We start from the raw sequence: 24,725 nt of genomic DNA, 5'->3' as shown, positions 1-24,725 counted from the left end.
CCTTTTTAGTTAATTTACTCTGAAAAATGAAAAAAGTAAAAAAAAACAAATGTCCAAAAAGACACTATTTCATTCATTAATATAACAAAGTCCTAAAAATGCATATTAGACAATAAGCCAGCCAATTTTAGCTATTAGCATCAGAACTACTAGAAAAAAGATCTATATTTAGCATGAACATAAAATGCAAAAAACACAAAAAACATTTCAAGATGCATCTATAAAAACCACAAAATCTTATCATATTTGACCATTAATTTTGTGATTTAATACGCCAAATTTTTCCAATAAAAACACAATTAACCAAAAAAAAATTATAATTTCGACACCATAATATCATAATACACAAAAACCAAGAGCAAAAAACAGGAAAAAGTGAATAATCCAAATAAATGAGACCAATTATACGTGTTTTTAGCATATTATTCCTACTAACCAAAAGAAAACTCGTACAGTATTAACAAGATATTTTTTTTTGAAAAGAAAGATAGAAAATAGGAGAAAAGGTATATTTTTCTCTTCGAATACAAATCTAAATCCTTTCTTATAGTCCAATTCATGAAAAATTAGACCATCAATATTTATTGAAAAATTAAACCAATTATACCATTCTAAAAACAGCTTTCATTAAAAAAAACACAGTGACAGCAAACAAAATATGAAAACACAAAAATACTGTTTTTGCTTCAATTTATCCAATTTTTTTACAATTTATTCTTTTATAGAATTATCAGAACATAAAACATGTAACAATAAGAATTCATTATTTACATTCCAAATACAAAAATACTCAAAAACAAATACATATTAATATATAAAATAGATTAAAAATAGTATTCATATACTTTATGTATTTCTTATCAATTACGCTGCAACGACTAACATCGAACTACAAAAACGACAATCTCGAAATTTTCAACAGTTCAAGATGGCTAAATCAATAAAAAACATAAATAACAAGCTAGAAGGACCTAAACATGTACTCAAAGGTAAATATTTTTCAGATTGAAGTGTTTTAACTGAATAATTTAAGCTATTATTCTTGCAGACTCATACAGCAATCAATTTAAGCCATTAACACTGGAAAAACCAAGAGTAGGATATTTTGAAATGAAACTCAATAATAAATATTTCAGTGTCTTTTATTACTCGCAAATGTTCCACTAATTGAGTATACATTTGAGTTTTTGGCATTAGGTGGAGTTGAAGAGGTTTATGTATTTTGCCATGCACATGCACAAAAAATAAAAGAATATATCGAGTAATATGATGAAAAAGAGATATATGTTCTATTCTGATAAGTTTCTTTTCATTTTTTAGGCAATCAAAATGGAATCAACCGGCATCTCCATTTTCAGTACATACGATTATCTCTTCAGAGAGCTTATCACCAGGAGATGCATTACGTGAAATGGACACAAGAAAGTTAATTGAATCAGATTTTATACTAATCAATGGTGACGTGGTGAGCAATGTTCCACTTAAAAAGATGTTAATGGAACATGATACACGGAGACAAATAAACAAAAACGCTATTATGACAATGCTTGTACGAAAAGCAAATCCATTTCATCGTACAAGGTTTCTTTCTATGTTTATGTTAAAAGGTAAATATGGCTAAAAAGTTAATAGAATCAGGTCCGAAACATCAGTGTTTGCGATAGAAGCAAATACACTCCGATGTCTACATTATGAACCAATTCAAATAAAACCAAGGACAAAATTCGTTTCTATTGAGAGTAAAATCTTTAATGATCATGCAAAAATTGAAATTCGAAATGATTTGATTGATTGTAACGTCGATATATGTTCTCCCGAGGTTTGTTCAATAATTTAAGTTATAAGACTAATTTAGTTATTTTTAAAAGGTCCCAGCACTATTTACAGAAAATTTTGACTATCAAGATATACGAAGGGACTTCGTTCATGGAATTTTGACAAGCGATTTACTTGGGAAAACAATTTATTGTTATATAGCCGAAGACAATTATGCTGCCTGTGTACAAAGTTTACAATCTTATAGTATTATTACGTAATTTTCATATTTTTCCTAAAATGCTCTGTATATTTAACATATTGTAGAAGGGATATTATTTGCAGATGGGCTTATCCTTATGTTCCAGATAGTAATCTTCTTCCTGGTCAATCTTATGAATACTTAAGGCGCCACATTTACAAAGATGAAAATGTTATTCTTCCAAGGTCTGTTAGCCTTGGATCAAAAATAATTATTGGTTCCGAGACCAAACTTTTTGAAAATACAACTATAACAAACTCCACAATTGGAAAAAATTGTATAATTGGCAACGATGTTATAATTGAAAACTCTTATATATGGGATAATGTTGTTATTAATAATGGCTGTAAAATAACAGGTTCAATAATAGCAGATGACGTTATTTTGGGAAAGAAAAGTATTATACAAGATGGTGCAATTATTTCTTTCGGAGTAAAAATATCAGATGAAATAGTTATTTCAGGAGATCTACGGTTAACTAACTTTCCTCCTGAGAAAGATCTTAAAGATGATACACTTAAACTAACAGATCACACTATTGTTGGTATAGAAGGAAAAGGATATATTTATAATGATAGTGAATCATCCAATGAAGACAGCGAATCTGAAACCAAAACTACAAATTTTTCATCTCTCAGTTTGTCAATTAATGTGCGAATATAGATTCTAATGTTTATAGTATATAACATGGAAAAAATAACCATAAGTGATACATCTCTTTCATCAATACCATCGGAGGAATTCGAACAACCGCAAAGACGCTCTTCAGCAACTATGACAACTATGTCGGATGAATCAGATGCGGTAAATGAATATTTTTATAGAGAAGCATTATCAGGTTTAGAACAAGCTTTTGATGAAAACCATGCCATAGAAAATGTTATTTTAGAAATTCATTCTTTAAGAATGAGTACAAATGTTAGCTATTCAGAAGTACGAAATATAATTATCATGGCATTTCTCAACCAAATTTTAAAACTATTATCACAAGGAGGGAAATCTGTAGAAGAAATTGTTCAACAATACATAAAAAAGTGGATTTTATTGCTCGAAAAAATGACATTCACAGACGAAGATAGAGAAGAAGCTCTACTCGCTTTACAGGAGTTGTGTTCAAAACAAATAGAATACATGAAATCGTTTCCAAGTCTTTTAAAATTGTTTTATATAGAAAATATTGTAGAAGAAGATCATATCTATACATGGTTCAATAATCCAAAAGCAAAAGAAGGCTCTTTAGAAAAAAAAAGACTTTACAAAATCGGTGCAAAATTCGTCACATGGCTCCAAAATGCAGAAGAAACTTCAGACTAAAAAAGACACATAAACTCATTGTAGAATATGTATCTTTGTCCATAGTGTCTATTTTATACATTTTAGATCAACTCTCTTTCACCTTAATTTTATATACACACCTATCGAACCTCATGCATACACGACAGCAGATGAATTGACATCAAAATCAATCATGATCATAAAGCCCTAAAGGGCAAAAAGAAAAGTTAAGCATAAGAATTTAATATAAAATTTGCATATTTTTTAGTGGGTACATTGGTAATTGTTTTTAAAGGAAATTATTAGGACTAGTAAATCAAAAATTAAAAATGTCAGAAGAAGAATTCAGTGATGAAGAAGTATTTGATGAGATGTCGAATAATGGAATTTTAGAAGATAGTATGGATGAATCAGGTGTGTTCAAACGCGTTATATGCGTTTTTTATCAAAAAATAGTATTTTTTAAAGATATTTACGTGTTTAAATAGAAGTAGAGTTTGATGACAACGATGCATTTTCAGTATGTATAGATGAAAAAAACCGACGGAAGACGTATGAAGTAGAGTTTTGTGTTCAATCAATACAAGATATTCGTCATGATCAAAGTATATACGCGTAAAGATACATAAAATATGCAAAATCTCTGATATAAAGATAGACAATCATGTTAAACACATTTCGGGGATGTTTGGGATATCAGAAGAGCAATCAGCTACACTTCTTCGTCATTTTAGGTGGAATAAAGAGAAACTAATCGAACGATACATGGATAACCCAGAAGCAGTTTTACAAACAGTTGGAATTACAACAGATGTATCAGCAGTACCTGAGTTAAGAACAATTCCAGGCTTTGTATGTGAAATATGCTGTGAAGATGAGCGAAACCTTCAGACATATGCATTACAGTGTGGTCATCGTTATTGCAAACGTTGTTATGAGCATTATCTTACACAAAAAATCAAGGAAGGAGAATCATGCAAAATTTATTGTCCTGGAGAAAAATGTAAACTTGTTGTGACAGAACAAGCGGTCAAGCTTCTTGTTTCTCCAGAAATATCTCGAAGGTATATTTTACACTTTTCACATCATTTATTTAAACATTTAGATACATTGCTTTTCTCGATCGTACATATGTCAATGATAATGAACATCTTCGATATTGCCCAGCACCTAACTGTGAATACACGATTAAATGTAAAGTAGAACAACGACAATTAACATCAATTGTTCCTACAGTCGTTTGTCTTTGTGGTCAAAGATTTTGTTTTGGATGTGGACTTTCGGATCATCAACCTTGCATATGTGTATTAGTAAGAATGTGGCTAAAGAAATGTGAAGATGATTCAGAAACTGCAAACTGGATTTCTGCAAATACAAAAAAATGTCCGAAATGTAACGCTACTATCGAGAAAAATGGTGGATGCAATCATATGATTTGCAAAAAGTGCAAATATGAATTCTGTTGGGTATGTACAGGTCCATGGAGTGAACATGGTACGAGTTGGTATAATTGTAATCGATATGACGAAAAAAGTAAAATTGATTTTCGAGATCAGCAAGCACAATCTCGTGCACTACTGGAACGTTATTTGCATGTACGTCAGCATTAAAAAATACAAACTCATTAATATTGTCTTTTTTTAGTATTATAATAGATTTTCGAACCATGAACAATCTGCAAAATTAGATAGAGAACTTTATCTTAGAACAGAAAAAAAAATGGCCCAATTACAAATTACATCTGATATGTCATGGATTGAAGTTCAATTTCTTCGTAGAGGTAAATACTTACCATTTATAATTAATAATCTTAAGATAACTAAGCCATTGACATTCTTTGTCAATGTAGACAAACTTTAAAATGGTGTGTTTTTCCATTCCTTACACTGAAGATTACTAAAACATATCAGGACATATGCTTTTTCATTCTATCTTGCGAAAAACAATGCAACAGAAATATTTGAAGATAATCAAAGGGATTTAGAAATGGCTGTAGAAAGTCTTAGTGGCCTTTGCGAAAAACCCATCAACATTGATCATATATCTCAATTAAAACAAGCCGTCTTAGACAAAACAGTATATGTTAGTAATCGTCGAGAAATTCTTTTAGAAGACACAGCAAGAGGGTTTTTGGAAGATAGGTGGTCATTTAATGTTCCGTTAAAATAATGTATCATTTGCTCTTTGTGAAACTGTAGATAATGCAACGCTCCTTTAAATTCATGATACCTTTTTATTTCTGCATTTTAAACTTTTTTTCTAAAAAAATTTCTAATTATAACTAATTTATTCATTTATCCTCAAAGATACAGAACACTAAATACCTAAATAACTAAAAAAACTTACAAAAATACGTGACTTAACACTTTACAAATACATATTTACTAATACTAATTATAATTATACATAATTCGTAAATTTATCAATATACTCCAAATAATTTAAACTCATCGATTAACTCACGAAACAACGATCAAACAATACAATTTAACGATATTTTCAGTTAATTTTTTGGTATAAAAAGCTTCCAATGGGAATTTCTGGTCTTCTTCCTCTTCTTAAATCAATACAAGTTATTCGAGTATATTTTTTCATTAATTCCTGATATATATAGGTCAAAACACATATAAAACAGTATTCTGGAAAAACAATAGGCATAGATGCGTATATATGGCTATATAAGGGCGCGTTTTCGTGTGCATGGGACCTTGCATTAGGGGTATCTACAGAAAGGTGATTTTAAACATGATTTATTTCGCGTTATTAACATATTTTTTCAAGATACGTGGATTATGCGATGCATCGTGTTAAAATGCTAAAACATTATGGCATTAAAATGTTTATTGTGTTTGACGGAGGATATTTGCCAAGCAAGTCAGAAACAGAAAATCAAAGGGGAAAAAAAAGGGCAGAAAGTAAAGCTAAAGGCTTAGAATTTCTTGCACAAAACAAAAGACGATTGGCTATGGAGCAATTTCAAAAATGCATAAATGTGACACCAGAAATGGCATATGAATTTATCAAGGTGTTGTGACTGGTTTCATAATTATATAAATTAATATATAAGGCATTGAAACGCGAAAATGTTGATTATATTGTTGCACCGTATGAAGCAGATGCTCAATTAGCATATTTAGAGAAACAAGGAATAATTGATGCAATTCTTACGGAGGATTCGGATCTTTTGGTTTTTGGGTGTAAATGTATTCTTTTAAAATTAGATCAATATGGAGAATGCATTGAGATTAAAAGAGAAAAATTCCCCCAGGTCAAAGAAATAGATTTATCTGGATGGACAGATGAAAATTTTCGACATATGGCGATTCTTTCAGGCTGTGATTATTTAGCGAGTATTCGTGGTATAGGACTAAAAACAGCACATCGTCTATTGAAAAAATATAAAACAATTGATCAAGTAAACTTATTAAAATATAAAAGGAATTATATGATTTAGATGAGTTTAGCTTTTAAGAGCACTTAAATTGGAATATACACTTAAAGTTCCGTCCGATTATGAGGCACAATTTAATTTAGCAAATTTAACATTTATGCATCAACGCGTATATTGCTTAGATAAAAGATGTATTGTTATGTGGAACGAGCCAGAAATTCCTTTGGGCGATAATACCGACAGAATCGTAGGTCCTGATATACCATTAGATATTCTTCAGGGCCTGATACGTGGTGAAATCAATCCAATAACCAAGCTCCCTATTTCATCAACAAATAGTGCTAAAATATTTAATCAGACTAAAGAAAACATACAGGTAAATGCTATATTTTGCTAGAATTTATTAATCTTTAAGCCCACAAATGGATGTCAACTTTTTATTAAGCAAGAAAAGAATAACACTTTCAATGATAACATTATTACATCATTATTTGGTTAGGAAAATATCCTTATATAAACTTTTTAATTAATAATATTTCAGCCTCAACACATACAGATAATTCTCAATTACAAACGCTATCTTTTCAAAATAATATGAAAAGACCATTAATCAATGACACAGTCAAACAAACGACAGTGAAACGTTTAAAAGATAGCATTTTATCAGATATAGTATCACCCATACTAAAAGTGGAACAAAAAAATAGTCATCCAACAAAGTTCATTTCTAACGAAAACAATTCTTCAGAATTAAAAAGAAAATTAAGTGCTTATGTATTTGAGGAAATGAATAAAATAAAAGTCGAAAAAAATATAAATAACTCTGAAAAAATTAACCAAAGAAATACTAAAACAAATTTCAATGATTCTTATTCTAATCATAATAAATTATCAGATATTAAGAACTTTGAAAGTCCTATATTAAATAAATGTCCTTGGTTTAATAATGCTTCTTCAGAAAAAGATATATATACAAAAGCTTCAAAAATTGACATCTATGAAGATAAAGAGTCTTATAATAGCTTTATTTCAAACTGGCGCCAATCATTTATGCATACTTCAAAAAATCTTACTAAAACAGATCTTCCTTTATCTCAAATAGCTACTCAAAATACTATTATACTTCCTGATATAGAGACAATTACTGAATGCAAACTGTCTAAGAATACATCTCATACTAGAAAGTTACCATCTAGTTTTGAATTATCAACCGATGTCGCGGAAAAAGTAGAAAAAAGAGTATTTTAATAACTATTTGACTATATAGCTTTAGAAGACAAACATAATCCGAAACCTACAAGAAATAAAACAGTCGATATATATATTCAATCTATTTGCTATATATTTTAATTTGTATGGAATGATTATAATTAGACGATTAACTTTTACTAACCTTAAATGTACTGCTTATTAATAATTGTCATCAAAATGGAGTAATAAAGAAAATGCTTCTTTAATTTAGTGATCTTTATTTTTTATTAATTATTTAGTAACAATAATTCTTTTTATAGAGGATTTCTTCTTATACAATATAAGCATTTTATTTTTTAGAAGCATTCATTTTAATTAACAAACTGGGATCAAAAATTACTTTCAATAAAAATATTTATTTATTTAATATTTAAAACTATTAAAATAACTAACCTGTTTTGTATGTTTTATAAAAATGTGTATATACGTAAGTTTTAGTTAATAATTATAGGGTTTAAAATTCTTAAATCACGGTTTTCTTCAGATATATTTTTAATTTTATTTTACTTATTTAAAATAAAACACTTCAATACGAATAATGTTTCTAATAATTTTAATAACAATCACACACTTAATGCTATAAAAATATTCAAACGAATGATATTAACAGTGTTGTTGGATATAATGGCATGTTTTTAATGATTTTATGGGGAAAATAATCTATTATTAGGAATATGTACTATATTATCAGATAATATCACCTATTTTAGAAACATCAAATTACTGCAAGATATAGAAAATAATTCATATGGACTTCTCAATATTTCGGAAATATTTTTAAATATATTTCTGCTACATAAAATAACAACCATTACTTGCATTTTAATTGGTATTTCTATTATCTTCTCTTTTTTCACCTTATTACCTTGTATTCCATCAACAAATATCATTAAAATAACAAATTTCAGTCTCATATTACTAGGAACTATTTTGCTCACTGCAACTACTTTTGTTGCCCATATTTCTGTTTTAGCTTTATTCAATATTATAGACTTTAGCAACTACATTATCAAAACACAATTAGGTATTATTGCCATCGTGAGCAGGATCTCATGTGTTTGTATTATCATGCACTAGATGATATTCTGCTTATTCTTTATTTAGATTTTTTCTTTTCTAAAATAAGTTTTGTATTTCTATTAACAAATCGAATACGAGACATCAGTCAAGGAGAAAATGAGAAATTATAATTATATATAAAGAGATACATTTTATAATTTTTTTCATAATAAACCTTAATCCAAAAACCAGATTAATTCATTATTTATCCTTATTTAAAATATATTTTATATGCCTAACGACTAAACCACGTATCACTAAATCATGCCAAAAATCCTAAATTTAAAAAAAATTCAAAAAAGAAAGAACAAAGGAGCATTACATCCTCGATCTCGAAAAGCTAAACAGATCCAGCGTTCAGTTGATAGGGACATTCGTCTTAAAAAAGCGCAAAAAAACCGTGAAAAAGAAAGAGAAAGACAAAGTAAAGTATATTTACTATATTTAATATACTAATACAAACAGTTAGCCGTTGTATTTACTTTAAATCGTATGTTGAATTAGAAAACATTACAAAATTAAATATGGATGAATTAGGTTCTCTAATTGAAAAGTTTTTTCTAATTTTTTGATAAGCTATCACCTATTGATAAAGATAGATATATTAATCGAAATGAGACAAAAATACATGAAAAGCCATCATCCAATGTTCATCAACATCTTTCTTCTAAGCAAATAGCGTTGAAACATTTACTAGACAATGAACAAAACGAATATAAAAGTGGATTTCGTAATTAGTCCACAAAAAAAACAAAAAAAAACAAATTACATTAACATAAATTAGGAGTACCAGATCTAACGGATCCAGAAAATGTAATTGCATTAAAAAAATGGTCTGGAAACTATAACGATCTTCATATTTTAAAATTTATTCATTTTCAAAAAAAAGTCTAATAAAGAAGTGATAAATATACACAATAGAAAATAATACTAGATATGCATCAGTATATAAAACATATTAAATACATCAGACATCATAAAGTTATGTATTTTTTTTTGAAAAAATATTTTCAAACCGCTACCAATTTTTTTTTTTTTCAAAAAAAATTCTGAAATATATACAACAAAATCTTATATATAAAAACAAGCATATCTAGCATGTATTTCTTACACACAGGAAAAAGAATTTTTCGCTTAGCACACCAACACTTTTTGAAATCTCACATTTTTACATCCAAAAATTATTTCTTTGCAACAACATATACTTCTCAAAAAGCTAGATTTTCAACAAATCGTCCTGTTTGTGGATACAGTATAGGAATGTCTTTTATTTTTTTTAACAATATTATTTAATACAATTTTAGCTAGTAAAGAATTAAGTACAAAACTTGGATCAGAAATTAAACATGAAATATCATTAATGAAAGAAGAAATCCCAGAAAACATCAGAACATTCATAGATGATGGCATATTCGAAGTCCATAAGGATGCTTTTTGTTTTCAAATGCTAATTTTTTCAAGATTATTGACCATCAAAATAGTAATGAAGTAGAACTTATTCGCAACTTTAAAAATGAAAAGTATTTTTTGAAAAACAATATACACATTTTCTTATTTTTTCATAGAATTAGCATAACGTTTTCTATTTCAGACATCAACAATATGGAGTCAGAAGATTTTTATAACCATGAAAATGAAAATGAACAAATACAAAAAGAACCTTTAAAAACAAAAGAACTATCTGAATTCGAACAAGAAGATACTCCGTTTAATTTTCTTGTCCGCTGTAATATTGCAATTACAAAGGTAAAAAAATAGCAAAATAATCATCTTAACATATCATTAGCCTGGTTCTGGTGCTTTAATAATTGACGCAGTTGCACAAGACGGTACATTCGTAATAGATAATATTTTATATTACAAAGATAGCGATCTTGCATTAGCCCAAACAGCAGAAGCAGATTGGCAAAGACGTGGCGCATATATGGGGCCTTCCTTTCATAGTCTAGATGAAGTATATAACACAAACTTATGTTTTTCATTTAACATAAATAGGATGTTCAAGCCATGTTTGAACGTTATTTAGAAGAACGTGCAATAAATACATCACTGGCATTATTTATTCCTGAATATGTTAATTATAAAGAACAAAAGGAATATGTTAATTGGCTTCAAGGTGACTTGTTAAGATTTTTGATTTCTTTTCTAATATGCATTATATATAGACGTAAAAAATTTTGTTGATGCATAATTTTAACGTAAGATAATGGATAATTAAGAATTCATTTATAAATCCTAAACTCTTTTTATAAAAATATAGTTTTGTATTAAATACTCAATATTTCATTAATGTACATGATTTTACTTCACATAAACCCAAACATTACAAAATAATTTTTTTTTCTACCGGCAAAAGCGATTTATTCAGTCCTTTAATAAAATCAGCGATTTCAATGCTTTTAGAAAAATCGCTTCCTATGGATTTGGACAATTCTATAGCTTCAATTCTTTTTCCTTTATTAATTAAATATATAAACAAAATTTTTTTCGATAATGCGTGAGATGCTTTTTTAAGATAACTTATTAACTGTTCTTCTTCTTCTTTTGTAAACGGTAATTCTAAAATCCATTTTGTAGATTGTGGCGTAGAAAGACAATGCTCAATAATTTTTTCAAAAAAAGTAACTTTTAAAATAAAACAGCATTTCTAAACCATATTTTAAAAATAATATCAAGGCCAAATATTTTAATTTACCAAAAAAGAATAAGCTGATGGAATGTCTACTTTTATCAAAGCAGACATATAAAGATTAAGTTTCTCATCTGTATCAAGAGGAAGAGACATTAAACTTATGTATGCAACTGTCATTTGAGGCCCACGTTCACCGGAAAGGAAATAAAATGAATTAAGAATTTTCTCTGGAAAATTAGGTATTAGATTAGGTGTACAAAGACTGGAAAAAGCATCCTAAAAGATTAAAAATAAAGAAACTATGCTCTCAAATGAACTACCTGAAATCGCATTCTATCAAGATACCAATAACTATCCATTAATTTCCTATAAATAATAGGAATAAAAACATCACATGAAAACTTTTCATCCATATTCCAGTCCTTAAGAACATAATAATGATAACAATTCTTTTTTAACTCGTCAATTTGGCTATTTTCAACTGCAAAATACAATTTTTTAAGATCAGAAAACGTTTTAGGAGGATAAAGTTTTTCAGCTAGAATTTGACACATAAAAAAAAAAAGAGATACAAAATACACATACGATGAGGTATAAAAGCAATTTCTGTTAACAAAAGGTCAAAAAAAAGCTTCCCATCGTGTGTTTTCCGAAAACTTTTAATTGTATTTAATAATTGAACGTTATACGGAAAATCTTTTGAATTTTGAGAATAAATCTTCCTAAAAGAACTTTCTAAGGCCTAAGGAAAACGTTTTATCACATTAGAACCCCAATAAATACATTTTCTTTTACAAAATTACCTTCATCTTCTCCATCTCCATTTTTTGTTGTTAACACACGTGCACGTTGGCAAAGCAACGGCTCTAACAACAGATGTACTGATGGTTATCTGCAGATTTTTCTTAGAGGGTTTTTTTCATATAAAATAAAAGGTTTATTGCTTATTTTTAATAGGAAAATGTAGATTTGGAGATAATTGTCGCAATGAACATGTTAGAGCAGGAAAAAACGTTTTTTTTAAAGCAGATAGATCTTTTCAAGGGTATTTTAACTCAAATGTTATCAATCATACAATAAGGCAAATACATCGAATTTTTATGAAAAATAGCTAAATTTACGTGAGTGAGAGTCTAATTGAGGATGATCTAGGCAAAGATCACCCGCAATGGCCATTTACATGTTATGGTACGGGAAAAGGTCATCCAAACTTAATTTCAGGAAAAGATATTTCTCCAGAAGAATTGAGAACAGTTGCATACAAATATATGGAGAATATGGACTTTTATGGTTATGTAAATCACTGGGAGTTTTTTTCTAGTTTAAATTGATTTTTTTAGCAAAATACTATTAAAAAACTATCTGAGGAAATTCAAGAATTAAGAAATAATATGATTAGGAACTCAAAGAAAGCATGCAAAATAGCAATAAATCTACTAAATGGAAAATTTTCAGGCAATATTGATGCTATTTTTTCTAATACATTTTCATCCAGACCCTCAGCATTTTCTACATTCTCAATACAACTAAATTTAACAAAAACTCATCCATCTTTTGAAACAAACATGTCTATGCCTGTAAACTCTAGGTTATTGCTTTATAAATATCATACATAGAAACTAATAGTCGGAAGTAACGCATTCGGAAAAATAGAACCATCTACAGCCTCTTTATTTAAAAAAGACAATCCAGTTTTTTCACCCTTTTGTTCTAATTCATCTAATGGACACTCTTTTGGAATACATAACTCTCCGCTAAATACCACATCTTCTAATGGACCCATATTTGGTAATACATCATTCATTCAAGTACCAGCAAACTTTGCAAACACTTCTGCTTTTAAAATAAATGACCAATCATCATATTTAGCATCAAATGCACAAAATTCTGTTTTTGGTCAACATAATATTTTCAATTCATCTCAAACACAATCCGCATTTAGTTATAAATCAGCATTTAACCAGCAGCCATCTATTTTTGATACATCAAACACTCCCCAAATGAGCCATGAAAAAATGAAAACATCTGAATTTACATCAAATATGACTACCGCATCAACATTTGCATTTCAACCAACCTTGCAAGAGGCTAGCCTTTTATTACCGTTTTTTCTATTTTAATATTTTTTAGTCATCCAAAAGTGCATTTTTAACACCTAATCACCATACAAGTAATCCTGGAATAATTTCACCAAACCTGGATACTTCTAATACATTATCTGAATCAGACTTACCACCATCTGCCCTTAAAGCATTTAAAGCAGAAGCATTTACACTAGGTGAAATCCCAGAAATGGAACCGCCTCCTTCTTTACGCAACTAATATCTCTAATCCTCTAAAAAGCCTGTATTTATTATCTAGAATAACTAATAACAGAAAGATAGTTTATAATTAGAATGAAGTAGCACATAATAATTGTACAATAAATTACAACAAGTGAACCGTTAACTCAAATTTATTTTTTATATAAAATTTCAACAAATAACATATCCTAATATAAAAGAACATTTTTATTTATACAGAACATATTCTTCTTCAACAACTATAAAAACCCATCATCAAACACCCAACGATGATTGAGAAGACTGCTGGATCGTCACTTCCACTTCAACCCCTGCTTCCATATTTATCGAGGTAATTTGTTTCACCGTCTCTGTTGGCGAATGTAAACTAAATTCATTAGGACAAACCACTGCACCAATCCTCCATACTCAATAAGCCTCTTATGAATTCTCATCTCATAGCATTCCCACGTTTTTGATCCTTCACCACATGGTGTCTTTCGTGTTGTAATCCTCAAAACTTTTGTCGGTAACCGAACTGGCCCTTTTACACGCAAACCTTTGCTTCTTTAAATACTTCCACAACTCCAGACATAAAACATACTTTTATCTTTTGCACGACGTGTCAAATCCGAACAAACTTTCTCTAAATTTTTAACATTACGTGATGTTAAAGTAATACGAATCCGATGAAGCCTTGGCGTTGCTTCTTCTCCTTTTGAAACTGAATTTTCGAGTCAATATTTATCAAACACATTACAAAGACGTCCTACTATAGCTCATTGTTCTTTTTATATCTTTATTTTAGCTTTAAATACAGTTTTTTCTTTCTCAAAAAATCTGATCGACTGAGAATTGCAAGCCGTAATATCGAGATTTCTATAACAAGAAAATAGGTGGTCAGAATATGTTACCAAGGAAACTGTTACCAAGGAAACAAGGATAACTGGCAGCGAACATCATTATAGTAAAAAAGAAACGACAAACGGATTTTAATAAAGATAAAAAGTAGGAAAGTAAGAATGAAAAAAAAACTAAATTAAAAAGAAAATTGAATCAGTAGAGAAAAGGAAATACAAATTATAAGGATATTACTTATTTTTGAAGAATATTTGACAGATACAGAAGAATTTACGCGTATTAAAAAGAGTCAATCATTTATCTTTTTTTGAGAAAAAAGCTAAAAAAAAGCAAATTATTTTAATTAAAGAAATATAAATATAAGTTTTGAATAAGGAACAAGTATACAAAGTATACATTATAAAGAAGCTAGCATTATTTAACAATTTTTGGTCATTTTTAAGGGAAATCAATGTCACAAATTCAAGATCTTCAAGCACAGATAGCAAAGTATGAACAAGCAGCTCAACAAGCAGGGCTACAGACACCTCAAGGACAAGCATTATATCAAAATGCCTGTAGAATAAAACAAAAACTTATGGCTATTCAAAGTGGATCATCATCAAACACAGGTACTGAGATGCTTCAGACACAGAGCATGCGGCAACAAAATGCACCTGTTAACCATGGGATGAAGCAAACACTTGACATGCAAAGTCATATGCAGCAGACGACACAACTTGTAAAGGTGATATCGGAACTAAAAGAGCAATTATCCAAGATCAAAGCAGAATTATCACGCCCAAACTTAGCACCTAGGGAGAAAGAAGAGCTTGAGAAAGAGCACAATGACAAAGTTACAGCACTAAACGCTTATCATATGCATATTCAAAAAGCAAGTCATCAATTTCACCAAATGCAACAAATGCAAAATTCACAGGGGCAGGAAACAGCAATTCAAATGGGGAACATGTATCAAGGGGCACCAATGATGCAGAAGGTTCAACAGAGCCAAGCGGCGATGAATATGACCATGCAACAACGAGCATCCATGCAGCCAATGAATCAAATGCAAATTCAAGCTCAACAAATGCAACAGGTAAACAAAAATCAAGCGTCTGTGACACCTGGGATGCAACAATATCGACAAAGTTCAATGACTATTCCAAAAACTTCGTCTATTCAACAAGCAACAAACCTACCATTCCAACCGGCAACAGGACAAACCGTCTCAAACACGAATATGCATACTTCTTTTGAGAAAATGCCACCAATTCCAGAAGTTTTGAATGTTAAGCCGCCTGTTCCAGTTGCAGTTCCTCCTTCAAGACCTACATTAACTTCTGGATATGCTACAACGCCTTTGATGAGTACACCTAGCATTTCAAAACCGCCGCAATATGACATTGATAACAGCAATCGTATCTTAAGTAAACGGAAACTTCAAGAACTTGTAAAACAGATCAACCCTGACGAACGACTTGATCCTGACGTCGAAGAGGTAAAACTTTATTCTTAGAAATATGGAACCTACTCACTATTTAAAGCTCCTTTTAGAAGTTGCCGACGAGTTTGTAGAATCAGTAGTTTCTTTTGCTTGCCGACTAGCAAAATATCGGAAATCCGATACACTAGATGTTAAAGACGTCCAATTGCACCTTGAACGCAATTGGAATATTCGCATCCCAGGATATACTAGTGATGAAATACGAAGTGTAAGAAAAACTATTCCGTGTCAAACTTATCAACAAAAGCAAAATGCCATTGCAACAGCTAAATCAATGAACAAAGAATAAATTAAACATTATCCAAAACATTTATTTTTTACACTCATAATTATCTAACTACTACGGAAATATGCCTTACATCTTTATTTAATGCATTTTTTTTTTTTCACTCTTACCCTCTTTTTATATCTTAGACTCGGCAGGCAAACATCGAACAGCATCGATCATAACAAACGTTGCGTTAAGAAAAAAAAAGGCCAATGAAGTCTGTAAAAAGACGTTAATTCGTCATTGTATGTCGCATTATTATTGTTTTGACTAGATAATAGTAAAAGCTTTATGGTATGCCTTTTTCCTAGTTAAAATAGCGATTAATTAACAATATTACAGGAAGATGAAGATGGAATTGATGCAACATCACTTAAGGAAATATGGAAAGAACAAAAGGGTATTGAACGCCCAGAATGGAGCCGCTGGTTTTGTGGGATGCGTTCTCCTGCCACGAATTCAGAATTGTATGCTCTTGCAGCATCGCTTAAATCAAAAGCGCCATTGAAATTTGAAGAAAAATCCAATTATTTGCAAAAATGCACAGAGAAACCAAAAACACACTTTTTAAGTCCAAAAGGTCTATATGGAGTACCTTTTGAGCAAAATTATGAACATTTATTGCAAGAAAAAACAAACGACAAAAACAAACGGCCTTTTTTCCAATTTCCTGAAATTAAAGTTTTAAAAAAACAAGAACGGTCCAGAACACTAGAATATGATTTGAGAGCATCTGACCCTCCTATGTTTATTGATATGTATGGAACAATATCAGAGAATGATAAAGGAATGCTATGTTCATCAAACTCTACAGAATTGTTGAACAAAAATATATGTCAAAAAGAAGCTCAACCATCATTAATGCAGGAGGTTACTAAGCAACTCTGTTCAACTGCAAAAACAAATATCTTGTTGTCTAAATTACTTGATTGTTTTTCAAAACAACCAAAAGTTCTTAAAACAACAGGAACACAGACATCGGGACACGCATCACCAGTAACTAAAGTGCATCACGTTTACTCAGATTATGCACATACAGTGTCTCCTATAGCATTAAATGTTTCTCCACAAATATTTATGGATGCAAAAGAAAACTTCTCATCAAATTCAGCAAAAAAAAATTACTCATACAAGTCAAAAAAAAATGAAGAAAATCACAATAAAAGGAATTATTCGACTTATTCTGGTGTTCACTGTCTTTGTCAAAAAATTTCATTAAAGCAAACATTATTTTCACCAAATATATCTCCATGCAATTTATATACAAACAGAAACACAAGGAATTATAGTCCCGAAAAGTACCGCTTTAGACCTAAGCATACGGATTGTTTTTTTAGAAAAAAATTACAAATATCTCCTTATTCTTCAAAAAACACTCTATCATCTCAGAGTAATGTCTATCCATTTACACCTTTTATGAAACGAAATTTCCAACCTGTGAAAATATTTCATGATGATATATCACCAGATTTTATTATTCAGAAAGAACTTAGCTCGCCATTTTTCCATGAAACAAAAGTTGGTTACTCTAATTTGCAATGTTGCAATCCAATGGATTATGAAAGTAGTTGTATGAATAAACAATGTATTGGGAGTAAGTTAACACAAAATAATTCTTTAAAGATGAAACCTAAAAATGAGGTTATTCAAAAAGAAAAAATACCGTTGTATAAATGGAAAAAGAAAGATGACGTATTATCGGTTAATAACAACATAATTAATTATAAAAATTCAATGGATAATTTTTTTGATACATCTAGATTGGAAGATAGAGTAAATTCTATTTCATCATCCTTTTCAACAGCAAATATAGATAAACCAAATACTTCGGAAATATTCCAAACAAAAATCTTTTCTAAAGATAATTTAGAATCTATTCCAAAATATGAAAAAAAATCAGAAAAAATACATGTTAAGAAAAAGAATATAACACCTACACAATTACCAATTAATAATACTAAAGAAACGTATTTCACAAAAACGAATTTTGAAAAAAGAGGAAAAATTAGGATTCCTTCAATATTTCTCAATAATCACGATAAAAATTCTTTACTAAAATCTGCATCTAGAACTTCAGAACTTAATATGTTTTCTCAGAACACTAAAATCAATACAAGATACTCTTTAAGAATAAATAAATCATCTAAAGATGTTAATAAAAAAGAGAATTCTAGCCCTCAAAATCCTGCAATTTTCAATAGTAAGAAAAATAGTTATAATGAAATATTTGCATTAAAGAAAGATGAGATAAATATTAACTCATTTCAGAAACCTATAAAGAAAAGACAAGAAGTTTCAAGAATTCACGCATCTAATTTAAGTACACAAAATCTAAATATTGAGAATACAAAAAATTCTCAAAAAAACAAGCATTTTCAAATCTCAAAAAAAGAATCAATATCTCAGTTATCCAAAAAACCATTGACTGGTTATTCTTCGGTGAATTATAACGCTTCTGTAGTTAGTCCTGAAAATTTTTCAAAAAACAATAAAAATATAGAAAAAAAATCGGATAAATCTTTTAGTGTAAAAAACAAAATTATTATACCACCCGTATTTTTATTACAAAAAGGCGATAACAACACAAATAGTAACACGCTCAAAAAATTACATTCTTTAGATACTACGTCATCTAATTCAACTTTAGCTATGGAGCCTATAAATGAAAAAGGAAAATTGTATAGCAAAAGATCCAACAATTTTACTAAGGAGTTCAAGTCAGCAGGTTTTAATGAGTCCAAAAAAGCAAACTCTCTAGTTAATACAAAACAAGCATATACAGAAAATATATCGTTTTCGCAATCAAAATCAATAGAGAAAAGTAATCAAAACAAGCTTAATCTGCCAGTTTCAGTTTCTTTTGACTATAAATACGAGTGTAAAAATAACTCAAAAACAAGTTTTGAACCTTTCGATTTAAAAAAAACAAAAACGACATATTCAGAAATTAACATACCATCCGATCCCTCAATTGAAAGCATGAAGACGAAAGATGCCCTTAAGAACATGTCTCGTCATAAACATTTAGTTTCTACATATCAAGAAGCAGTTAATATGTCAACAATACCCAGCAAAATAATTAAAATGGATACTGCTAATAGAACACATCCTAACAAGATTATTATTCCGAGTGTTTTTATGGTATCATGAAAACACACTTCTCTAATTTGCCCCAAATCAAGGCATCCGTCGATACAGTTATCAGTAAGATGTAAATGTATTTTCTATCTATTTTCTTGGGCTATTAATTGGAATGGCCGAAATACCTTAGTACACAACTATGGTAATAATCATGCCATTTATAATGTTGATATTTCTTTATGAAATAGCTGAATAAAGTATGTATATTAATTTTGAATATTTAAGTGAAAAATCATACATATATTGGATACTCAATCATGTAAACAATCATCCTTAAGAACATACTTGTTTCCCATTGTCAATATCGTTCCGGCTGTCATTTAAAAATGCTCATCTATTTTTCCTATTTTTTTTGCCTCTTGTATTCAAAAACCGTGTTTTGGAAAAATCTTTGTCAAAACCACGATTCTGATCACTGCTCCATTTGCTTGAAGGCAATGCTTCATTTCCCGAAAAACCATACATCTCTTCATATTTTTCTGCTTGCCGAGGCTTTAAAGTCAGTATAAAAATAAATACACATACACTCACATTTCTATCCAGCATCATCTTCCAACACTCAATCTGCTCATCAGACAGTCCTGTACTTGCCTGAAGCTCCTTTCTACCACATGACCGTCGTGCCTCCATAGTCCGATTAAAAACCTCCGGAGACACTATATATGTTGTATACAGTATTCCATCTACCCTATTCATTCTGCACTCTTCCCGAACCTCCCCATCACTAGAACCTGCTTCTTCATATGTATCATCTTTTTCATCCTCATCATTAACAAACACCGAGTCCATTATCATCTGCTTGTGTTCACGCACAAATAACTTGTCCTCCAACATGGCATCTGCTGATGCATATCTTTATCCATTAGATCTATAACTTCTTTCTAAGCACATACCCCTTCTTTCCTCTGTATATTTTCTGTATTTCTACTACTCTGTCCAGCTTATTTCCTCCAGGCAAACATCTGTCGTTGCCCGTAGCAACAGGACACCCACTATTCACAGGACACACCCTAAACTGCCCATTACTATGTTTCAGCTTTTGTAAAAATACACACCTTTCCTTGCCTGTGCAAGTATCTATAGACTTTTGTGTGTCCACAGTGCTGTTGCTTTCGAGAATCATACATACAGCAGCCTCGACGTCTCCGCCGCATGCGCACAGACACTCGTCGAGAAAGGCTTCCGTGGACGCCGGAAAAAGCTCCTGGAGCTTCTGTATCCCTGGTAACTGTTTCCAGGGCAACAATTTCCCTGGCAATGATGCCTCCCTCAACGCCCGCAGCTCCGAGACTATTTCCTCTGAAAACAACGCCCCCTCGTAGAACCGCTCTACGATCTCTGTTTCGAGCACCAGATCTCTCAGAAGCTCCCGTGAAACCCACTCTTCTTCATACAACCACCTAAACCGCCGGACAATCTGCTCACAAACTCCCCGTTCCCATAGAAACGACGTAAACAGCGTAAACACTAACCATAGCAACTCCTCCTTGATTCCCGATATCAATGCTCCTCTCTGATATACTCTTGCAATTAACCCTATAAATCCTTCATCGAGAAAAACACATGTTGCTGGTGCACATAGCCGTACAAAGACCATTAGTGCTTGTAGTTGCACACGTTGCTTTTTTTCCTGTATTATTTTTTCTGTTTCTACAAGCTGTTGTATTTGCACTATATACTCGTCTCGGACTCTGTGAGCTTCTATAATCACTTGTCGTTCAGCGCTGAGTGATATATGCTCGACAGTGTGGAGCACTCGCGGTGCACAGTCGAGCGCATATAATACGCAAAAATCAAAGAGTACGAATGGATGTTTTAATATTTGTAGTTTGGTGCTTTCTAAGTGAAAAACACGCTCTAAAACAAGGAAGACAGCCTCTGAAAGCTCATCCTCGGCTTTGGTAGCAGTGGCACCGGTAAATCCATGTTCATCTGCGTTTTTGCGCGGTGTATGCGCGTCAAGATACGCATATATAAAGGCAGATAGCGGCTGTTCGGTGCCGAACAGCTCTTCAAAGGCAGAATCGGGCGCTGCAGCACTGTCGCGCAGCCAAGACGTCCATGCATGCACTGCAGCGTCCCAATCAGCCGCTGCTATCTGTGCCCGAGCAGCCCTTGTCGGATATGCTGCTAGAGCATCCATACAGCATGCAGCAATGTGCTATATGCACAATATGCGCACAATATGCGCACAGTATGCGCAGTATATGCGCGGTATATGCAGTGCACGGCGTGTGCACGGAGTGCGCAGTGCGGGACATCGCAGCAGAAAACATGCACGTGCAGTGGACAGACACACATACAGCATCTGCATGGAGCAGAGTATATACATGTATACATGTATACATGTATATATATATGCATACACGTCTACGGCGGCATATACCGCGTTATAGCATAGATTATGTGTATACCACCGCGTGCACACTTATACACCGTACACAGCCATACGCATGGCCGTACGCATAGCCGTACGCATAGATAGCACAGATAGCATATACAATCAGCAGAGTATGCATATAACGCGTGTGTAGTGCGCATACAATGCATACACAGCACATATACAGCGTATATAACACGCATACACAGCGCACACAATGTATATACAGCGCACACAATGTATATACAGCACATACAGCACATATACAGCGTATATAACACGCATACACCGCGCACACCGCCCTATGGCATGTGCGCAGTGCATAGAGCGCTATACATGCGTCAGTGTGGGGCATTGTGCAGTGTGCGCTATGGACATACACTGTGCATATGTGCAGTGCGTTGTGCTATACACAGTGTGTATGCACGCAGTATGCGCAGTGTGTGCACGCAACGCATAGCATACAACGCACAGCATATATGTGTGGTGTATATATATAGCACATCTGTACAGCATACACGCGTTATATACACAGTGTACATGCACAGTATGCACACAGCCGACTATATGCTATATGTGTTGTATGCGCTGTGCGTGCAGGTATGCAGTGTGCATGTGTGCATAGTGTACAGTGTACACATACATACAGCGCGCCGCACATACTATATATACTGTATACATATACTGCACACATACATAGTATACACAGCGTATGCACAGCGCACACACATTGTATGCATTCTGCCAACTGTGCGTTGTGTATGCACTACACATGCATTATATGCGCGGTATATGCGCACTGTATACGCCATATGCGCTGTATGCAACATAGCACACTGCGCACACAATCTACAGCACACCGCAGTATTATACGTATTATGCATCCTCTCCGGACACCCTCATACCCGCCCGGACACCCGGCCTGCCACAACCCGCGCGGGCCGCGGCGGAGCGGCGGAGCATGGCGCACGACCAGGTGTGGTACTCGCGGCCGCGGAACTACGGCAAGGGATCGCGTGAATGGTATGCATCCGGGCCCTTTCGTGCTGCTAACTCTCCAGCCGTGTCTGTGGACACGTCGCCGGCGTAATCAGAAAATACGGGCTAAACATCTGCCGACAGTGCTTCCGCGAGTATGCGGTCAGCATCGGCTTTCAGAAGGTAAGCGGTCCTACCGGGGTGAGCATGCTGACAGCCCAGTATCGTTAGCGTGTGCGGTGTGTTTGTGCAGTGTGCTCAGTGTGCTGCAGCGTTGTAGGGGTGTTTGAGTATGCTGTGTAGTGTGCTGTTAGTGTAGTGTGTATGCGCTGTGTATGCGCTGTATGTATTTATGTATTGTATGCACTGTATGTATTGTATGCGCTGATACGTTTGTGTTGTATGTGCCATGTGCCGTATGCTATGTCGTGTGCTGCGTGCTGTGCTCTGCGCGCTGGCGCATGCGCGCGAGGACGGCGTGCTCGTCGGGCGGCGCGGGGCGCGCGAGCCACGAGACGTCTTTGAGGTGGAACGGCGCCTCTGCCAGCAGAGGCGCTTCGAGGACGGCGGCGTGCTGCGGGGGTTAGCGTGGCGAGACGAGTGGGAGGTGTACCGCTGAGGCAGCCGAGTGGAAGACGACGAGCGCCGAAAGGAGCTTCTTGGAAGCCGGCGCATCACGAACGAGGACGTGCTCAACAGGGCCGAAGCGAAGAAAGAGGTCGAGGAGGGCCTGCTTGTCGAAGGAGAGGTCTCTGTGCCAGCGGACCCTGACGGTGCGGTGCTGAAGCGGCACAGCGGGCGCAGGCGGCGCAGACGGGGGCGCAGCGCCCTCGGCCTGCAGCGCAGCCAGGCGCTGCCTACGGAGGGCAAGGCCCTCCTGCTGGAGCTTACGGAGGGTCTCGTGAAGGGCGCCATCAGAAGCGGTCTTCTGGGCCTTGGCACGGGTCTCGCGGCGCTCGAGGTCAAGCACCATCTGCTGCCTGTGAAGGTCGAGGGCTTCGTGCTTGCGCTTCTTTGCGAGCAGAGCCTCTCGAGAGCGGTCGTACTCGGAGCGGGCGGCGGGGTCGCTGAGGACCTCGAATGCAAGGGATATCCTGTGGAACATATCCACGGCAGCAGCCTCGGTGTTTTTGTCTGGATGGTACTGAAGCGCTGGGCGGTCAGCGGGAGACTCAGTGTTGTGTACGGAGACGCACCGGCTCTGCGGTAACCTCTGTGGATTGCAGCAGTGCTTGCGGTCGGCGGGACGCCGAGCAGATCGTAGTAGTCGTCCATGCAGGTGGTTGGAGGAGCGCAGCAATGCAGTGGTGGTTGCCATGGCAACTGACAGTGGGCAGCAGTGGGGAGGGGCAGACGGGAAATATACAGGGACGGGCGGCGGGAGAGGTACGATGCATGCAGGGATGCTGTCTATGTAGGGGATACAGTATGCTGGACGGCTTGGGCGAGCTGTTTTGTCCGGGCGGTGGCTGCCGGTGAGGCGGGCATGCTGCTATATAGTATATATAGTATATATAGTATATATAGTATAGGGAAGTGCGGGTCTTTTATTGTATGCACGGATTATACACGGGAAGTGTGGGGAGTGGTGAGTTTGCAGTGGAAGCAATGCACAAGCGCAGTTTGGCGGCAGTTGTGTGTTTTATGGATGACGACTTTTTGACCGGCAGCAGAACATGTGTTATGTACAGCGGATGCAGGCAG

General features: G+C 33.6%; 13 protein-coding genes across 13 annotated transcripts; 10 read left to right on the top strand and 3 right to left on the bottom strand.

The window, feature by feature from the left end:
* Window positions 1–928: 928 nt before the first annotated feature.
* On the top strand, window positions 929–3,331 carry T551_01581 (translation initiation factor eIF2B catalytic subunit epsilon; the record flags this gene model as incomplete). Its single annotated transcript, XM_018373844.1, has 8 exons — window positions 929–989; window positions 1,034–1,095; window positions 1,137–1,261; window positions 1,321–1,593; window positions 1,639–1,819; window positions 1,869–2,032; window positions 2,083–2,654; window positions 2,697–3,331. 8 exons carry the CDS (start codon window positions 929–931, stop codon window positions 3,329–3,331), a joined length of 2,073 nt encoding a protein of 690 aa, XP_018230019.1.
* A 290-nt stretch (window positions 3,332–3,621) lies between these two features.
* T551_01580 (E3 ubiquitin-protein ligase HEL1) lies at window positions 3,622–5,461 on the top strand (the record flags this gene model as incomplete). The annotated part of the gene is made up of 7 exons (XM_018373843.1): window positions 3,622–3,706; window positions 3,781–3,897; window positions 3,951–4,356; window positions 4,398–4,887; window positions 4,937–5,072; window positions 5,117–5,156; window positions 5,203–5,461. 7 exons carry the CDS (start codon window positions 3,622–3,624, stop codon window positions 5,459–5,461), a joined length of 1,533 nt encoding a protein of 510 aa, XP_018230018.1.
* Window positions 5,462–5,822: 361 nt separating this feature from the next.
* Window positions 5,823–7,931, top strand: T551_01579 (uncharacterized protein; the record flags this gene model as incomplete). The annotated part of the gene is made up of 7 exons (XM_018373842.1): window positions 5,823–5,873; window positions 5,907–6,025; window positions 6,074–6,317; window positions 6,360–6,707; window positions 6,757–7,059; window positions 7,099–7,177; window positions 7,225–7,931. The coding sequence occupies 7 exons, from the start codon at window positions 5,823–5,825 to the stop codon at window positions 7,929–7,931; spliced, it is 1,851 nt and encodes a 616-aa protein (XP_018230017.1).
* A 1,326-nt stretch (window positions 7,932–9,257) lies between these two features.
* Window positions 9,258–9,887, top strand: T551_01578 (uncharacterized protein; the record flags this gene model as incomplete). The annotated part of the gene is made up of 4 exons (XM_018373841.1): window positions 9,258–9,417; window positions 9,459–9,546; window positions 9,593–9,723; window positions 9,778–9,887. The coding sequence occupies 4 exons, from the start codon at window positions 9,258–9,260 to the stop codon at window positions 9,885–9,887; spliced, it is 489 nt and encodes a 162-aa protein (XP_018230016.1).
* Window positions 9,888–10,091: 204 nt separating this feature from the next.
* Window positions 10,092–11,184, top strand: T551_01577 (uncharacterized protein; the record flags this gene model as incomplete). The annotated part of the gene is made up of 7 exons (XM_018373840.1): window positions 10,092–10,245; window positions 10,298–10,410; window positions 10,455–10,513; window positions 10,559–10,739; window positions 10,780–10,947; window positions 10,989–11,109; window positions 11,159–11,184. The coding sequence occupies 7 exons, from the start codon at window positions 10,092–10,094 to the stop codon at window positions 11,182–11,184; spliced, it is 822 nt and encodes a 273-aa protein (XP_018230015.1).
* A 132-nt stretch (window positions 11,185–11,316) lies between these two features.
* On the bottom strand, window positions 11,317–12,449 carry T551_01576 (uncharacterized protein; the record flags this gene model as incomplete). The annotated part of the gene is made up of 5 exons (XM_018373839.1): window positions 11,317–11,640; window positions 11,689–11,901; window positions 11,946–12,163; window positions 12,211–12,367; window positions 12,429–12,449. 5 exons carry the CDS (start codon window positions 12,447–12,449, stop codon window positions 11,317–11,319), a joined length of 933 nt encoding a protein of 310 aa, XP_018230014.1.
* A 60-nt stretch (window positions 12,450–12,509) lies between these two features.
* On the top strand, window positions 12,510–13,947 carry T551_01575 (uncharacterized protein; the record flags this gene model as incomplete). The annotated part of the gene is made up of 6 exons (XM_018373838.1): window positions 12,510–12,537; window positions 12,583–12,670; window positions 12,752–12,920; window positions 12,966–13,213; window positions 13,259–13,729; window positions 13,767–13,947. 6 exons carry the CDS (start codon window positions 12,510–12,512, stop codon window positions 13,945–13,947), a joined length of 1,185 nt encoding a protein of 394 aa, XP_018230013.1.
* A 236-nt stretch (window positions 13,948–14,183) lies between these two features.
* Window positions 14,184–14,690, bottom strand: T551_01574 (40S ribosomal protein S20; the record flags this gene model as incomplete). Its single annotated transcript, XM_018373837.1, has 4 exons — window positions 14,184–14,295; window positions 14,337–14,466; window positions 14,512–14,631; window positions 14,681–14,690. 4 exons carry the CDS (start codon window positions 14,688–14,690, stop codon window positions 14,184–14,186), a joined length of 372 nt encoding a protein of 123 aa, XP_018230012.1.
* Window positions 14,691–15,219: 529 nt separating this feature from the next.
* T551_01573 (uncharacterized protein) lies at window positions 15,220–16,543 on the top strand (the record flags this gene model as incomplete). The annotated part of the gene is made up of 2 exons (XM_018373836.1): window positions 15,220–16,248; window positions 16,295–16,543. 2 exons carry the CDS (start codon window positions 15,220–15,222, stop codon window positions 16,541–16,543), a joined length of 1,278 nt encoding a protein of 425 aa, XP_018230011.1.
* A 191-nt stretch (window positions 16,544–16,734) lies between these two features.
* On the top strand, window positions 16,735–19,672 carry T551_01572 (uncharacterized protein; the record flags this gene model as incomplete). Its single annotated transcript, XM_018373835.1, has 3 exons — window positions 16,735–16,753; window positions 16,797–16,816; window positions 16,865–19,672. The coding sequence occupies 3 exons, from the start codon at window positions 16,735–16,737 to the stop codon at window positions 19,670–19,672; spliced, it is 2,847 nt and encodes a 948-aa protein (XP_018230010.1).
* A 321-nt stretch (window positions 19,673–19,993) lies between these two features.
* Window positions 19,994–21,806, bottom strand: T551_01571 (uncharacterized protein; the record flags this gene model as incomplete). Its single annotated transcript, XM_018373834.1, has 3 exons — window positions 19,994–20,155; window positions 20,195–20,516; window positions 20,557–21,806. The coding sequence occupies 3 exons, from the start codon at window positions 21,804–21,806 to the stop codon at window positions 19,994–19,996; spliced, it is 1,734 nt and encodes a 577-aa protein (XP_018230009.1).
* Window positions 21,807–22,921: 1,115 nt separating this feature from the next.
* Window positions 22,922–23,311, top strand: T551_01570 (40S ribosomal protein S29; the record flags this gene model as incomplete). The annotated part of the gene is made up of 1 exon (XM_018373833.1): window positions 22,922–23,311. One exon carries the CDS (start codon window positions 22,922–22,924, stop codon window positions 23,309–23,311), a length of 390 nt encoding a protein of 129 aa, XP_018230008.1.
* A 112-nt stretch (window positions 23,312–23,423) lies between these two features.
* T551_01569 (uncharacterized protein) lies at window positions 23,424–24,092 on the top strand (the record flags this gene model as incomplete). Its single annotated transcript, XM_018373832.1, has 3 exons — window positions 23,424–23,505; window positions 23,548–23,769; window positions 23,809–24,092. The coding sequence occupies 3 exons, from the start codon at window positions 23,424–23,426 to the stop codon at window positions 24,090–24,092; spliced, it is 588 nt and encodes a 195-aa protein (XP_018230007.1).
* Window positions 24,093–24,725: the final 633 nt, after the last annotated feature.

Source organism: Pneumocystis jirovecii (assembly GCF_001477535.1).
Source record: "Pneumocystis jirovecii RU7 chromosome Unknown supercont1.6, whole genome shotgun sequence".
In the NCBI taxonomy this organism is placed as follows: domain Eukaryota; kingdom Fungi; phylum Ascomycota; class Pneumocystomycetes; order Pneumocystales; family Pneumocystaceae; genus Pneumocystis; species Pneumocystis jirovecii.
The sequence above is the reverse complement of the archived record's forward strand: the minus strand, read 5'-3'. Positions and strand labels throughout refer to the sequence as shown.